This window comes from Balaenoptera borealis, assembly GCF_965194805.1.
Source record: "Balaenoptera borealis genome assembly, chromosome: 7".
NCBI lineage: Eukaryota > Metazoa > Chordata > Mammalia > Artiodactyla > Balaenopteridae > Balaenoptera > Balaenoptera borealis.
The window spans coordinates 67,840,709-67,854,955 of NC_138864.1; the positions used below are offsets into that span (position 1 = coordinate 67,840,709).

The window sequence follows — 14,247 nt, forward strand, 5'->3', positions numbered from 1 at the left end:
CTAACTTATACAGAAATCCAGATTCAGCTTAGATTTATTAAGGGCCTGTTCTTTACAGCCTCTGTATTCCCTCGTTTCACCACCAAGATCCCATTTCATCCATACAACAACCTAATGAGGCAGGAATTTTTATCCACCCTTTGCAGGTATGGAAAGTGGGGCTCAGAGAAGGTGTGGACAGCAGGCTGGTGCTTGGCCACCAAGACCATGGTCTTCCCACTTTCCCCTTCATGGCCAACCCCACCCCAGAGCGCCCTGGGCTGTGCTCATCAACCCAGCCTGGGCTTTTGCTTTCCCAGTTAGTGAAATATTGCATTCATGGTGAAGTGCTACTCTGGGTGGTATTATTTTGGCTTTACTTGCTGCTCTAGCTGGCCGGTGTTATTTCTGGCTGATTTATATTTTCCCTTATGTAAGTAAAGGGGGGCAGGATTGCTCCAATAAAATTTTATATGTGTTTCCTGCAAACGGGTAGCACGGTTGACATATCACAGGAACCGACAGCTAGGCTCGTCATCTTGCTCACAGAGCTCTCAGCTTCTCCTGCCTCCACTCTTCACCACCCATCTCCTGAAACAATTTCTCTGAGATGGGGAGACATCTTTCCAGCCACACCTTCCTGTTAAAAATGCCTCAGCCAACTAATTAATACCAACTTGAGAACAGTTGATGGCAATTACAGGAATATTAGCGACAGTAAGTTCTCGTTAAATAGCATTTTTTTCCTGATAGAAGCCAAGACATTTGAAGTCTGGCTTGGCCTTCCATCCATAATTACCCTAGTTGCACCCCTCCCCTAAATAATTCCCGAAGTGATATGAGTGGGGGTGAAACTGCAGCTCAGCTTAGTATTTGCTTAAAATGTATGTATATAGCTGGTGTCACAACTGTACCATTTTCTCCCCTCATGTGCATATAGTTGGATTGTTAGACTTATGCTTAATAGCTGTTCTGAGGAGAGATTGTGATTTGGCAAACTGGCTGCTGTTTCTGCTTCACGTTATGGGACAAGGGAACAGTGATGGGAAACTTGGAGGTATACTTTCCCCATCATCTTAGTCCCCGAAGGGGGATGTCTTTACGCTTATCCTTCTCCATGTCCTCTGCTGCAGAGAAGCCCCTAAACCCATAGATTCCACATGTCACACTCCAGATATCACTTCCACATGTTCATGAGCGTTTAGATGAGCAATATTCAAAAATCCATAGTTACAAAGGAATCCAATTAGAAGACACTGTCTTTTTAAAGGAGTCTGCCATTATAATCCTTTAAATTATAGGCTTAAAAATACGCCTTGTATTTCTGGTACTTTAAAAATATGACTTGATATACAGTCATTTTATTTGTTTATAGCCATTTGGGAACATGTCCATCACATAAAGTGAGGGGATCTCCGTTTTGGTATGTGGCTTTATTTCTGCCTCCTGTAGGAAAGTGTTCCACTTTATACTCTGAAAAAGACAATGGTTGAACCACCTCTTTTCCAGCATTCTCTGCCACCATTTTAAAGAACAAATGTTGTACATACTTTTGAAATGGGAAGAATTTTCTCGTGTTCCCACTGTATCCAATAGCATTCAGAGATCCTGGAGCAGTGGACTTCCATACCCCTCACCTGCCTTTTCTCTGCATCTGTTCAGGATCTTTCTGGAAGTGTGGGCCTCCCTGAACTCAGAGAGCTTGACAAGGTCAAGGAGCTTAAAGCTCCAGGACCTGGGAGGTGGGGTCCTGAAAGCAGACCTCTCTGTTTCTGAGGAGGGCCTCTCTCCTTGTCCCGGCTCTGGCTTCAACCAAGATGACCCTGATCCTAACAGAGATGGTGACCGTGGCAGTTCCTTGGGGACCATCTGTGGCAGGCCCTCTCACACTACACTGCATGACAGCTGCCAAGGGTTTGTGCTTCCCCGGGCTCCACCCCCAGCAATTCTGATTCAGCGGGTGATGCCCCTGCCAGTGGCACGGGCACCATACTCTGAGAACCACTGCCCTAAGAGATGGAGGCCAGGCTTCAGGCATTGACGAAAAGTTACACAGGCTCTGCAGAGCACAGGTGGGTCTTGACATTTGATGTCCAGAAGAGGATTGTAGGGAAAAAGGTAAAATTGACCCAGTTAGATGCTACCTCTTTGAGCTTTATTTGGCACCCGACAAAACTGCAATTTTAACTTTCTACATTTACCACTATTTATGTGATTTGGGTTTAGAAGGAAAATGCCCATGGGCCAATTTTCTAGGAAACAGGGAGGTTATGTTACTCCTGGATTACACCAAATACTGGTCATTTTTAAAAAATGCTTTATTGAACTATAATTTACATACCGTGAAATTCACCCATTGTAAGAGAACAGTTCAAGGATTTCTGGTAAATTTATATTGTGCAGCCATCACCACTGTCTAGTGTTAGAACATTTCCATCTTCCCAAAAAGTTCCTTTAAAATCTGGTGCTTTTTGTTGTTTGTGAATTATGTTAACAACATGTTCAAGTACCTTTCCAATGGATAACAATACTTTTTAAACCCTCTCTATGTTTTCATTATTTTAGACCCAATAAATAGGTCACAGGCCACCTGTTTCATTTGTCATTGGTTAGTCTTCATAGAGACGTTTGTGTTTACTTGCCTAAAATGAAATAATCAACCAGTGAGTATTATAGCATCTACTGCGCCAAGCACTGCTTTGCCATCTCTTAAAACAGAGCTTCATAAGTGTACTTCTCATGATTTAAAAGAGTTCTTCAGGGGCTTCCCTGGTGGCACAGTGGTTGGGAGTCTGCCTGCCAATGCAGGGGACACGGGTTCGAGCCCTGGTCTGGGAGGATCCCACATGCCGCGGAGCAGCTGGGCCCGTGAGCCACAATTACTGAGCCTGCGCGTCTGGAGCCTGTGCTCCGCAACAAGAGAGGCCGCGATAATGAGAGGCCCGCGCACCGCGATGAAGAGTGGCCCCCCGCCACTTGCCGCAACTAGAGAAAGCCCTCGCACAGAAACGAAGACCCAACACAGCCATAAATAAATAAATTAATTAATTTTAAAAAAAAGTTAAAAAAAAAAAAAAAGAGTTCTTCAATAGTTTATCTTAATTTCAACACCCATCGTGTGCCAGGTAGTGCACTAAAGGATGTAAAGATGAATAATACATGGTCCCTGCCTTCAAGGGGCTCAGAACTCTAGGAGATGAGACAAAAGTACAAGCTAATCAATGTAGTATGATTCTATAATTAGGTCCCTTATCACAAATCTTAGAATGGCAGGGTAAACAAACAGCATTACATCTTATCATTTTTGTGGCTTGCTTGCTCCAGAAATTGGTTTCACTGCCCCAGCTGAACTCTGCCATCTCAACGTGATGTCTCATGGGGGCCTTATCAGAGACAAAACCTTTTCTGTAGAAAACACTGCGACCAGAGCATCCCAGTGAAAGGATACAGTTTTAACCATTTGGACCCAACAGTGGTGCCTCATCTGATGGTCTACATTTCACAGTGAGAATCAACAATGGCCTTAACCCACACACACCTACCTGTACCACATTAGGTGTTATGGAGCACATTGAAGAAACAGTTCCCTGTCTCACTGAGAAGACAGGACTTACACATGAAGAATTAAAGCAGATGTGCAAAGAAGTATATGGTAAAGTTCTAAATTAAATGAGTCATGCTGAAACATCCAGCACAGACAGTAAATACTGGGGGGAAACTAGGCTTGCTTCCCCCAGAGCAGGACTGCTGAATGCCTCTTAATCATTAGGGGCAGGCAGAGCACAGGGGGCCTTTCAGAACAGTGGGTTAGACAAGATCAATGTCATTTGTAAGGGTACGACATCAAGTTAAGGGGATGTTCTTTCCCCTCATATATTTGGACTGGACTACCATTTACTTCTCTGTATTAACTAAACTTCCCAATTTAAATTAGCTCTATGGAAAATAAATGAACTGGATCATATTGGAAGTAGAGAAGACCAGCCATTCCCTAGTTCTGTTGCTACATTTAATGGTGTTCAATTTTTTAAGCTTTCCCCATTTGTGACAGGAAAACAAGGCACTTGATTTCTTTGCAACACTATTGATAATCTTTGGGGTGACCATGAAATGATGTCACTTGGTAAGAAAAATGGGTATAAAAGTGAAAGCAAAAATGCTTTAACCTTAGCAATTTCTCATTTGCTTTTCAAAATGCAATCTTTTCCCTAGTTTCCCATACTTTTAAGGTGGGCATGATTATACATATCCACTCTCCCCTAAAACATATTCCGGGTATGAGGAACATGGGAGAAGGGTCTTTGCACACCACCCTCCTCTTTCTCTTTGAAGGCCATCAGAGTTGAGAGCCATGTGTGTGCCCCAGGAGCTGATGGGGCAGTGTAACTGCCCTTCCCTAGATCTAACAACCTCTGGTTTTGAACATTAGGCTTGTCAGAGAGCAATGTCAATCCTACTTCTCCTCCATGGCCAGCACCAAAGGCAAGCAGTCCAAATGGCAGTAGCCCTGCAGTGAAAGGTAATACAGTGTTCTATCCCCCTTAAATGACAGTTGCCTTCATTTTCACTGGCCTAACACCCTTTTCTTTATTTCTTTACTAATTTCCATGTGAGCACCTTGGGTTCAAAGGAGGGGTTGCATGGGTGGAGAGTTTGGCATGATCCTAGGAACTAACATTCTAACTTTTTTCCTGGCTTAATGTCCTAATTCATAACTCCCTCTATCAAATCTAATGAGGAAGACTCAAACATCTATCTCCATGTGACCGGGTGCTTCCCAAGATTGGGTGACAACAGTAAGGGAGAAAAGGCCACTGAGGTTGGTGATCCTTAGCTGAAAATACCATTGCTTCCACCAGACAAGGCATTTGGTTAGTGCTTTTCAGGAAGAGCCAGGTGTCTTAGTTGTCAAAAGAGGGCCTTTGAAGCTTGTGAAATCTGTTCTTTTGAGACAAAACATCTGCCTGAGGAAGATCTCATCTGTATTTGCAGCTCTCTCTCTTTCTTTGGTCATCACCCACTTTCCCTGTGTTGACCACAGGAAGTTAAAGGAAGTGCCAATTTTATTATCATCAGAAAGCATTCCCTTGATGTTTTTTGGGTGTCGTGCAAATAGTTGCACCTGGTTTTCCCTCCGGCAGTGGAGGTCTGGGGAATGTGAGGACCCCCAAGCCCCTGAGGTATAGTTACCTGACTCCTCACAGCAGGGCCACACCCACCATCGGAAGGTGCTGGGAAGGGGAGGGGAGCTGTGGAGAGTGTTTTCGCTGGTGCTGTCTCTAAGATATCTTGATATTCTCTATCAAGAACACACTAATCCTCCTAAGTCAATCTTGCCCCATACAGTTTCCTTGTGTGACCTCCTACATGACTAAAGAAAGAGAAATTACTCCCTTTTTTTTAAAAAAAATGATATCTCCCCCGCTCCCATCAAGCTGTATTGAGATCTCTGAAGTCTCAGTTTATCATATCAAAATAAACCAAGTGTTTTGGGGGCTAACTGCACACAATGTGAAATTAATGTTACATAGTAATAACTTGCACAGTTATAACTAGTCTTGCTTGCAATAGCTTATCTCCATAATAGATGCATTGTTATCTCATTATAAAATAATATATCCACAGGAGACTTTGAACAACAAAGGGAGGAGAATCAGAAGTATAAAGTGATCAGTACACTGTCTTAATGTTTAAGTGCTTTTTAGCGAAAAGATTAAAAGCCCTGTGTATGTTGGTATAATCCCATCAATATTCTCTATCACTCTCATATAACCACTTTTAGCAACTTGTGCTACCAATATTTTTTTGAGACTCTTTTCAACCAGATGGCAAGCACATTCCTAGCTGCTCTCAGCTAGAAGGATAACCTGTCAGAGAGACATTTACTTCATGCTTTTGATACTCCCACCCGTTGGAGAAAGAAAAAAAGCATGGGTCATCCAAGCCAATGAACTTAGATTCTCATGTGGAATGATTTATATAGAGAAGAGCCCCCAACTTATTTGTAAATCACTTGCATCAGGTGCTCTTTTGAAAATGTTCTCCTCATCTGGAAAATAATTTGGCTCTGTAATTGTGGCACTCAAGAAGTTAGGGCAGGTGGTTTGGTGAAAGGACAGCTGAAGGCTGTTCCACTGAGGCTGGAGTGCAAGGGGTATCGGGGCAATTTAGAGCCCAGTGGGGAAGGGGAGGCCTGTCACAGGCCCCCTTCCTCTGATGGGAGAGGGTTAAAGAAGGCAGTGACCTTGAGAGAAGAGGGGCAGTCAGGCCTAGGTGCCATTCCCCCCCCTCCCCCCTTCTGGACCTGTTGCTTTGAAGGCTGAAAAGAGTAACCACGGTGTTTCTCTTAACCCAGCAGATTTGAAAAGATTCCTCCAGGAAGCACCTTGCTTCTTGAGACATTCAGTGTGATTTCTGAAATGACTGATATTTCCTGGTGGCGGTGAAGCATGGGGCCTGGGGTTTCAGGCAGCTCTGCGGGCTGTGGCCATCGCTGGGTGGAGGTGCAGGTGTGGGTTAACACAAAGGATCACTGTGCACTGAACTGTATAAAGACCATGGTTTAAAAATGTTACTCAGCCAGCCGGCCAACAGGGGGGCATGGAATACCCTAACAAGGCTTAGAGACAAAGAGCAATGGGGTTTGTCAGATTGAGCGTCCTGCCAATTCAAGATGCACCTGGACCCACCTGCCTGCAGCCTGGCAGAGGTGGGAGTTAGCAAGGTAGGTGTGCTCATGTTTGCTCTTTTCTCCCCAGAGCCTGCCAAGCCCTCCTCGGACCTGACCGCCTGGTTCAGCCTTTTCGCCGATCTCGACCCATTATCAAATCCTGATGCTGTTGGGAAAACCGACAAAGAACATGAATTGCTGAATGCATGAGTCTGCAGCCTCCAGGAAGGAGCCCACAGGCGGCTCCAAATCAGCACACCTGGGGGCTTGCAGATGTAGGAAGTGATCAGTACGCTGTTTTAATATGTACGTGCCATTTTAATAAAATGAAAGGGTCAAAGGCCCTGTTTATATTGGTATAATTATTTACTTTTATTTGGTATAAAGGGTTCCCGTGTGTTCTCTATGTGGACCTGACGATACAGGGTGGTCTGGGAGCGGTTTCCAGGCCCACCGTTTTCCTGCCCACAACTGCATCGTGCCGACGTGTCCCTGGGCTGCTACGAGGTCCAAGTTCAAATCATGAACCTACTTTTTGTTAGGTTTAAATAAGGTGTCCTACAGCCTCAGAGGCGGCGGGAGGCTAGGGAGGCTTAAATGCCTCCTCTCGTACCCCCTTGCCCGTGTCCCCCCTTAGAGGGGGGCTGTAGGGAGACTCCCTCTTCCTGCCGAGCCACCTTCGGAGAGCTCTGGGTGAAGCTCCCGCCAACCAAAGGCTCTGTCCCACAGCCCCTGCCTGCTGTGCGGTGGGTTCTCTCAAGGGCAGTGAGCTTGTCGGGGCTGCACAAATCCCTCCCCCTGCGGAAAACAGCCATATCTGCAGATCCCAGCTCTCCTTTAGTCCTCTCCATGGCTGGAATTCAAAAGCATGTATTTCTGGAGCCCCTTGTGACATTAACTGTTTTGTTTTTTTAATTAAACGGAACAGATATTTGACACGCAAAGTCAAGTTAATAAACGAGTCTGTCGTGTGGACTCAGTGGGGAGGTGCTGTGGGAGTAGAGGCTGGAGAGGGACGGGGGAGACGGACGGGTCCCACCTGCATGACGCTGCTGATGTGACCCAAGCATCCCCCAGGTACGGCAGTGGGGGAGGGGCGGGGACTCTTGCCAGCGCGGGCAGGGGTGAGGGCGGCAGTTCTGCGTGTGGGCACATAAGCGACTCAGATAATCCACCTTTGTCAGAGACCCCAGGGCTGGTGCCTCTCCTTCCCGCCCGTGTCACCGGTGAGGGCCTGAGAGGCCACACACGTCCGCAGAAGCCCGTGTTCCACGCCTTTCACTGAGTGGGGGCGGAGTCTACGACGGACTAGCCAGGCCTTGGTTCTACGAGCTCGGCTGGGCCGGGAGGTGTTAGGAGCGCAGCTGCGCTCCTGCAGCCTCAGTCCCCAGCCCCTAAAGGGTCTCCTGGGGCCACTTCTCCACGTGCACAGAGACGCTGGGCCTGCCCAGCCCAGGGGAGGCCCAGCCTGGCGCCCGGCCTGCGGAAGGCGCTCCTCCCTCTGCGCGGGAGGAGACGCAGGTAAGATGGCGCCGGGCCCCCGGCGGTGCGGATGTGGCTTGTTCAGCTCAGCTCACTTCCGGGCCGGAGCAGCGCGGCTCTCCACAGGGGTCTCTCTCGTTAGAATCTCATTTAGCAGATTCCTCAGCCCGGCATTCGTGGTCTTTGAGGAGATGGGTGTGCAGCCCCGGGGCCCCAGCTCACTACCCTGCCCCCACCCCTCAGGAGCCTCCTCAGACCCCCTCCCCCACAGGGACCTCTCAAAGTGTAGCCCGCAGTTTTCCGTCGGAGAAATGCTCCTCATCTCCCTCCCTCGTCCTCCCATCTCCTCAGAAGGCCTGTGCTGTGTGCATCTGCCTCTACCGCCGGGTGTTGCGATCCCAGAAAACAAGGCCTCTATTTCCCCAAATCTTCTCTGTCTCCCCAGTAATGAGCACCCTGGAGTCACCTTGTAAGCACTGGATTACTGATTGCTGAATGGAGCTGCCCTGTGTGGAATGTTGATTAAGGCCTCATAGTTTCATCCTGGGTCCCATTTGTTTGCAGCTGTAAAAACCCACAGCAGCCCCTGTAAGGAGGTGAAGCAGGAGGGCCTGACACTCTCTGTCCAGGCTGGAGGCCCAGGGAGCTTGGCTGGCGGAGGGCAAGGGGTGCGGGGTTCTTTTCTGTTGAATGGATCACTTTAAATACTAACAGGTTGCATTTTACAGTTGATCTGTGCGTGAAGGGGAGAAGAGGACTGTGGTCATTGGACAGCCTTTGCTACAATTAAAAAAAAAAAAAAAAAAAGAGGCATTTTTCTCCCTGGATTTTTACATTTTTGTTAAAAAAAAAAAAAAAAGATTCAATTCCCTGTCCCATCTGCAGTCCTCTCGGCCAGGCTCTTGATCCCTCTTGATAGGTGTTTCGATCGTGGCTCACACAAAGCCCCTTCGACCACCTCTCCAGTTTAAGGAGAAGCAGCTGCTGCCTGATTCTCTTTTAAGCGTCCTGTGTGCCGGCCCAGCCAGGGGGCTTCCTCTGGGACCCACCTCGGGGCCGGGCTGTCTTCGTCTAGAAATCGAAGGTGCCTCACCTCTTCGTGCCCTGTCTTGCTTCTGCTTAATTTTCATCCCATGTCGTGAGGCTGCTCTGAACTCTCAGGGACATTCAGAGAGCACCTGCTCCTTGAACACTTCCATCCCTTGGAGGTGCAAGTCTCCCTTCCCCACTCCCCCTGTCTCAGCTAATATAGAAAGAATATTCACATTTACGGGAGGGAGCCAGAATGTTTCTATTTGCACTTTATAGATTCATTGCCTTCAAAATGTAATTTTAGAAATGTCAAGTTGATTTTGAGTTCTGGGAGAGTGGGAAAAGCATCCGTCAGCTTCAGAATTAGAAATGTGCCAACTTAGAAAGAACCAGCACTTGTTGTTATCAGAGGTTTATGCCCAAGAAAATGTTACCTGCTCAGAACTGGCAGCCTTGGGAGCCCTGAGTTGCCAGTTGGCGTGTAGGTGGGGCTCACCATCATGTTGTGGCCAGTGTTGACATTGGGTGTGGGCCAAGGCTGAGGCCCCCCCCAAGGCTGCCATGTGAGGCTGCCTAGCCCTCTGGGTTAAGATGGCACCCACCAGACCTCTCCTGCCCAGGCTTCAGCTCCAGGGGCCAATTAACCAAACTCTATGCTTTTCTCTCTGAGACCCCTCCCCAAGGGCTGACCCTGGCAGTGGCTCAGGGCTAACTATTAGCACTGTTTGATTTTGCCAGTATATCATAGTTGCTTCTGTCTTTGTGATCAACTAGTGTCCTCCAGACAGGCCATGGTAGTTAATCCTCTGCTTTGCTTTAAACCATCTCCCAGTCCCAGTCCCAGTGTAATGATGTAGGTCTCTTTAGCTTTGTTGGAAAATAGATTTCAGGTTGGAGGCAACTCCAAATGATTGGCAATGGCTGCCAAGAATTCTGCATTGAGAAGAATTCTTATAAATGAGTGATATTTGTGATGGGTACAGGGCAGGGAGTGGTGGCAACAGTGCTATATAATTACCAGCACTACATTAGACCTTGCCTTTCATGCAGCTTTTAGATTTAACAACTTCTTCTTATCCTTCTCTTTCTTTCTCCTTTTCTTCTTCTTCTTTCTCCTCTTCCTCCCCTTCCTCTTCTTTTAATCAAAAATGGCTAGGATTTGGCAACATTGACAGAGGGGCATGCATGAATGAGAAAAGCAGAAAGTTCAAAGAACACATTACTGACACCTAATTCAACTCAAACTCACTTAAACAACAACAACAAAAAGTGGGGGTGGATTTATTTGCGCAGGTAACTAAAAAGTCCAGGTGTAGGCTTTCATGCATGGCTGGATCTAGGGGCTCAAATGATGTTCTCAACAATTATCCCCTCTTCAGCTCCCAGCTCTGATTCCCTCTGTGTTGCTTCATTCCAACAGACTCTTCTCATAAGGAGGCCAAAAGGCCACCAGCATCTCCAGCCAAAGTCTTGATTTGAGTCTGCCTTTTGTCCTTGGTCCAATCATCAGTCAACCACTGGGGTGAAAAATAGGCTATTTGCCCAGCTTTTCATGAGCCTATCCCTGGAGCTCAACCCTCAAGGACTGGCAGTAAAGAAAAGATAGTTCCTTAAGGGAAAACTAGGGTGCCATTACTAGAGGAAGAGGGAATGGACCTTGGGAAGGAGAACGCAATAGCGATCCACTCTAGTTTCCACTGGAAGGACTTTGAGGAGACACTGTGTAGTCTTTCCAGAGGGATATGGAGTGAGCTGTGTTAAAGAACTGGAATGTTTTCCAGGAACCCCACTGGGGTCCCTTTTGAGGTCACCCCCAGCACTGGGGCTGGAAGGCTTGGTGCTCTCAGTGGCCCAGGGAGGATCCCTACCTTGCAGCTGACCTATAGCTAACTTCAGGAAAGTCAGAAGGGATCACAGAACTCTTTGTATCCAATCTGCTCATATCCAGGTGATGAGACTGAGGGACCCAAGGGACATAAAAGACATATAAGTTAGTGGAAAACCAAGACTAGAGCCCGCATTGCCTGACTCCTGGGCCAAGGCTTCTTTTACTTCAAGGTGTTTGCTAGAAACTGAGAGCTGAGGTTTTAGACCAGTCATTAAATTACACCCTTTGGAATAGAATCTAGCACAGTAATATAGGGCAGTCATTAGAGTTTGGGTTCTGAAGCTGGACAAATCTGTAAATACCAAAATTAACAGAAGCAATGCACAGTTACTCTAAAGCAATGGGAGGCTTGTAATCAGAAACACCAAGCCAGCAGAAGCAGAGAGGTATAGACCAGACAGGGGGTGGAGCAGGGGAGAGGGCAGGTGGTGGCCAGACCTTAGAGACAGCCCGGGCTGCTCCAGTGCTCTCAGTTAGACTTCTTTGATCAACTGACGAACCTCTTTGAAAATAGGATCTTTGGCCTTAATACAAAATATACACCTATGTCCTGCCTTCTGATGATTAATCGGTAAGAGACTGACCTGAGGACTCTATTGCTCTCAACAGGCCCAAATGCTGGCTCTAGAGTTCTCAAGAGGAGCCACAGTCATTGTGTCCTCCTGGAGAAGACCATGATTATTCTCAATGGAATTCTGGGGCCCCTGAGGCTCTCTATCAAATCTCTTCCTTTCCCCGCTGGTCCAATGGCCTGACACTCTGGTGGCACTTCCAGTATGTTCAAGGGCACTGAGATGCTCCTCCTTCCACTGCTAGGAACCCTGCCCCACCCACCTCCCCCCCCCCCCAACTGGTGGGAACAGCAATCTCAGCGTTGGATAACTGCTGGCTCTGGCATTAGGGTGGTGATTTCATGACGTGGCCCAGCAGAGAGCTGATTGGAAGTGCCCAGGAAACCTCTAAAACCCGACAGAGGCCGCCTCTGCCAGTGAGGGAGGAGGCAATTGATTTTAGAAATGCCTCATCAGTAGAGGCTGGATTATATATCAGCTCTCTGGGGCTTCCTTCTCCAGCTACTACCCAGGGAGCTCTTTTATTGATTTTGATCCGAGGTGTCTCCTTGCTGTTTCTGGCCCTGAACTGTGGGCGCCCAAGGGTCTGTCTCACATTTAGAGTATCCCCCACTGTGCCCCTGTCCCCAGCACAGACAGAAGGCATTCTTAGGACGCAGCGCTGGACAGATCAACATCCTTGCTTCCATCCTTTTCCAGCACCTCATTGCTATTTCTGATGGCTGGGTTCTAAATTCTTTCTGCCTTACTGTAGAGTCTATTCTGGCCCAGGGATTTATGGACCTCTTAGCATCAAGAGTTCTGTACATCCTCTGAGATCATATGTAATTTTTTGTGAAGATGCACCTCTGTGGATTTTTTTTCCTGAGGAAATGGTCTAGAGCTCCCATAAATCCTCAAAGGGGTCGATGAACAATAAAAGTCAGAAACATTCACACTAATCATCAGCGGTTTCATGCTGATGCTGAGGGCACCGATGTGATTGGAACTTCCTATGAGCCCTGAAATCCCGCATCGTCCGTGTGTCAGCAAGCCGGAGGCTCCCTGGACTGCCTTTCCCTGCAGGGAAGTCACAGCCATTCTGTCCTGTTTCCTCTCTCCTTGCCCTTAATGGCTGAATTGGCCACACGTGGGGTGGGCTCAGTAGTCAAACTGAGGGGTATTTTTATCCTGCCAGTAGGAGCTGCCATCCTGGGTGAGCTGTGACTTTGGCTCCAGCTTGAAGGAAGAAGCTGGCAGGAGAGAACAAATCCTGACGACATACTAGCCTGAGCTCTTGCTACCTGCGGTCTGCCACCCATCTGTTAGCTGCCCTCAGAACCAGCCCTGGGGGAGCCCTTGCCTCTTTATCTTGGGCTTCAATGGGGAGTCTGTGGTGAGAGCAGCCCAGGGCCAAGCAGGTTTTTCTGCCCTAGAAACCAGGCCTATGGTTAAAGATGGAGCACCTGGAGAGGAGAGAGGGGTGGGTCCAGGGTGAAGCCGGAAGTGTCCTGGTCTCCTGGCCTGGTTTCCGGGGGTGGGCGGGGTGAGCAGAGCCGGGCTGCTTGTAGAGGCCTGAGCAGGGAGGACTAGGGGGTCTGCGGGAGGACAGGGTCGGAGGCGCACCCCTGGGCCTCTCGCCTGAGTAGCCTGGGTGGTGGGAGCCGGACAGACCGCCCAGCGGAGAGCGAGGAACGGTGCAAACGCCAGGCAGTGGACGGCAGAGAAGGAGGTAGGGCCCTGCAGTGAATGTCCCTGAGGACATCAGAGGCAGAGATGTTAGGCTAATGTGACCATGTTTATGGCTGTACTACCTTCACTCTTTCTGACCCTACATAGATTGTGGAAAATAAAAACAGCTGTTATCCATGAGGAACTCTGCTGGGCACTGTGCCACGTGCACGTAAGCCCACTCATCGTCTTAACTATCCTATGTGGTAGGATTTTATTTTTTGGTGTGTGTGTGTGTGCATTTAAAAAAAATTTTTTTAATTGAGTTACAATTCACATACCATAGAATTCACCCTTTTAAAGTGTATGATTCAGTGCTTTTTAGTGTACTCACAAGGTTATGCAACCATCACCATTATCTAATTCCAGAGCATGTTTTATTACCCCCAAAGGAAACTCTGTAACCTGTTATCAGTGACTCCCTATTCCACCCTACCCCAGACCCTGGCAACCACTAATCTGCTTTCTATCTCTATGAATTTACCTATAATGGACAGAATGGGATAATGTAGTCTTTTGTAACTGGCTTCTTTTGTTACTCAGCCCAACTTGGGTTGACTCGCCCGTGTGCAGCAAAGCCAATCTGTTGACACTGGGTTGCGGTGAAAGAAAGTGCAGCGTTTATTGCAGGGCATCAAGCAAGTAGTACCAGAAGCTAACTTCCAAAGGAAAAGGCCCAAACTCCCTGATGGCTTTCAGGGAACGGTTTTTAAAGCAGGGTGAGGGAGAAGGTTGTGGGATACGTGATCAGCTCGTGGACATTCTTCTGACTGGTTGGTGGTGAGGTAATCAGGAGTCAACATCATCAACCTTCTGGTTCTAATCAGTCTGGGGTCTACGTGCTTGTGGTCAGCATTCAATTAACTTCTTCCACCTGGTGGGGGTTTCAGTAGCTGCAAAACAGCTCAAGGATA

General features: G+C 47.8%; 1 protein-coding gene across 19 annotated transcripts in view; it reads left to right on the top strand.

Moving 5' to 3' along the window:
- Nucleotides 1-7,011, top strand: part of ICA1 (islet cell autoantigen 1) — a 144,064-nt gene extending 137,053 nt beyond the window's left edge. For 16 of the 19 annotated variants that reach the window (XM_082398425.1, XM_082398413.1, XM_082398407.1 and 13 more), the window contains 2 exons: nt 4,409-4,498; nt 6,738-7,011. In XM_082398425.1, coding sequence (XP_082254551.1) covers nt 4,409-4,498; nt 6,738-6,859 — 212 coding nt within the window. In that variant the 3' untranslated portion in view covers nt 6,860-7,011. The remainder of the gene's footprint in view (nt 1-4,408; nt 4,499-6,737) is intronic. The other 3 variants (XM_082398419.1, XM_082398415.1, XM_082398417.1) reach the window with 1 other exon arrangement.
- Nucleotides 7,012-14,247: the final 7,236 nt, after the last annotated feature.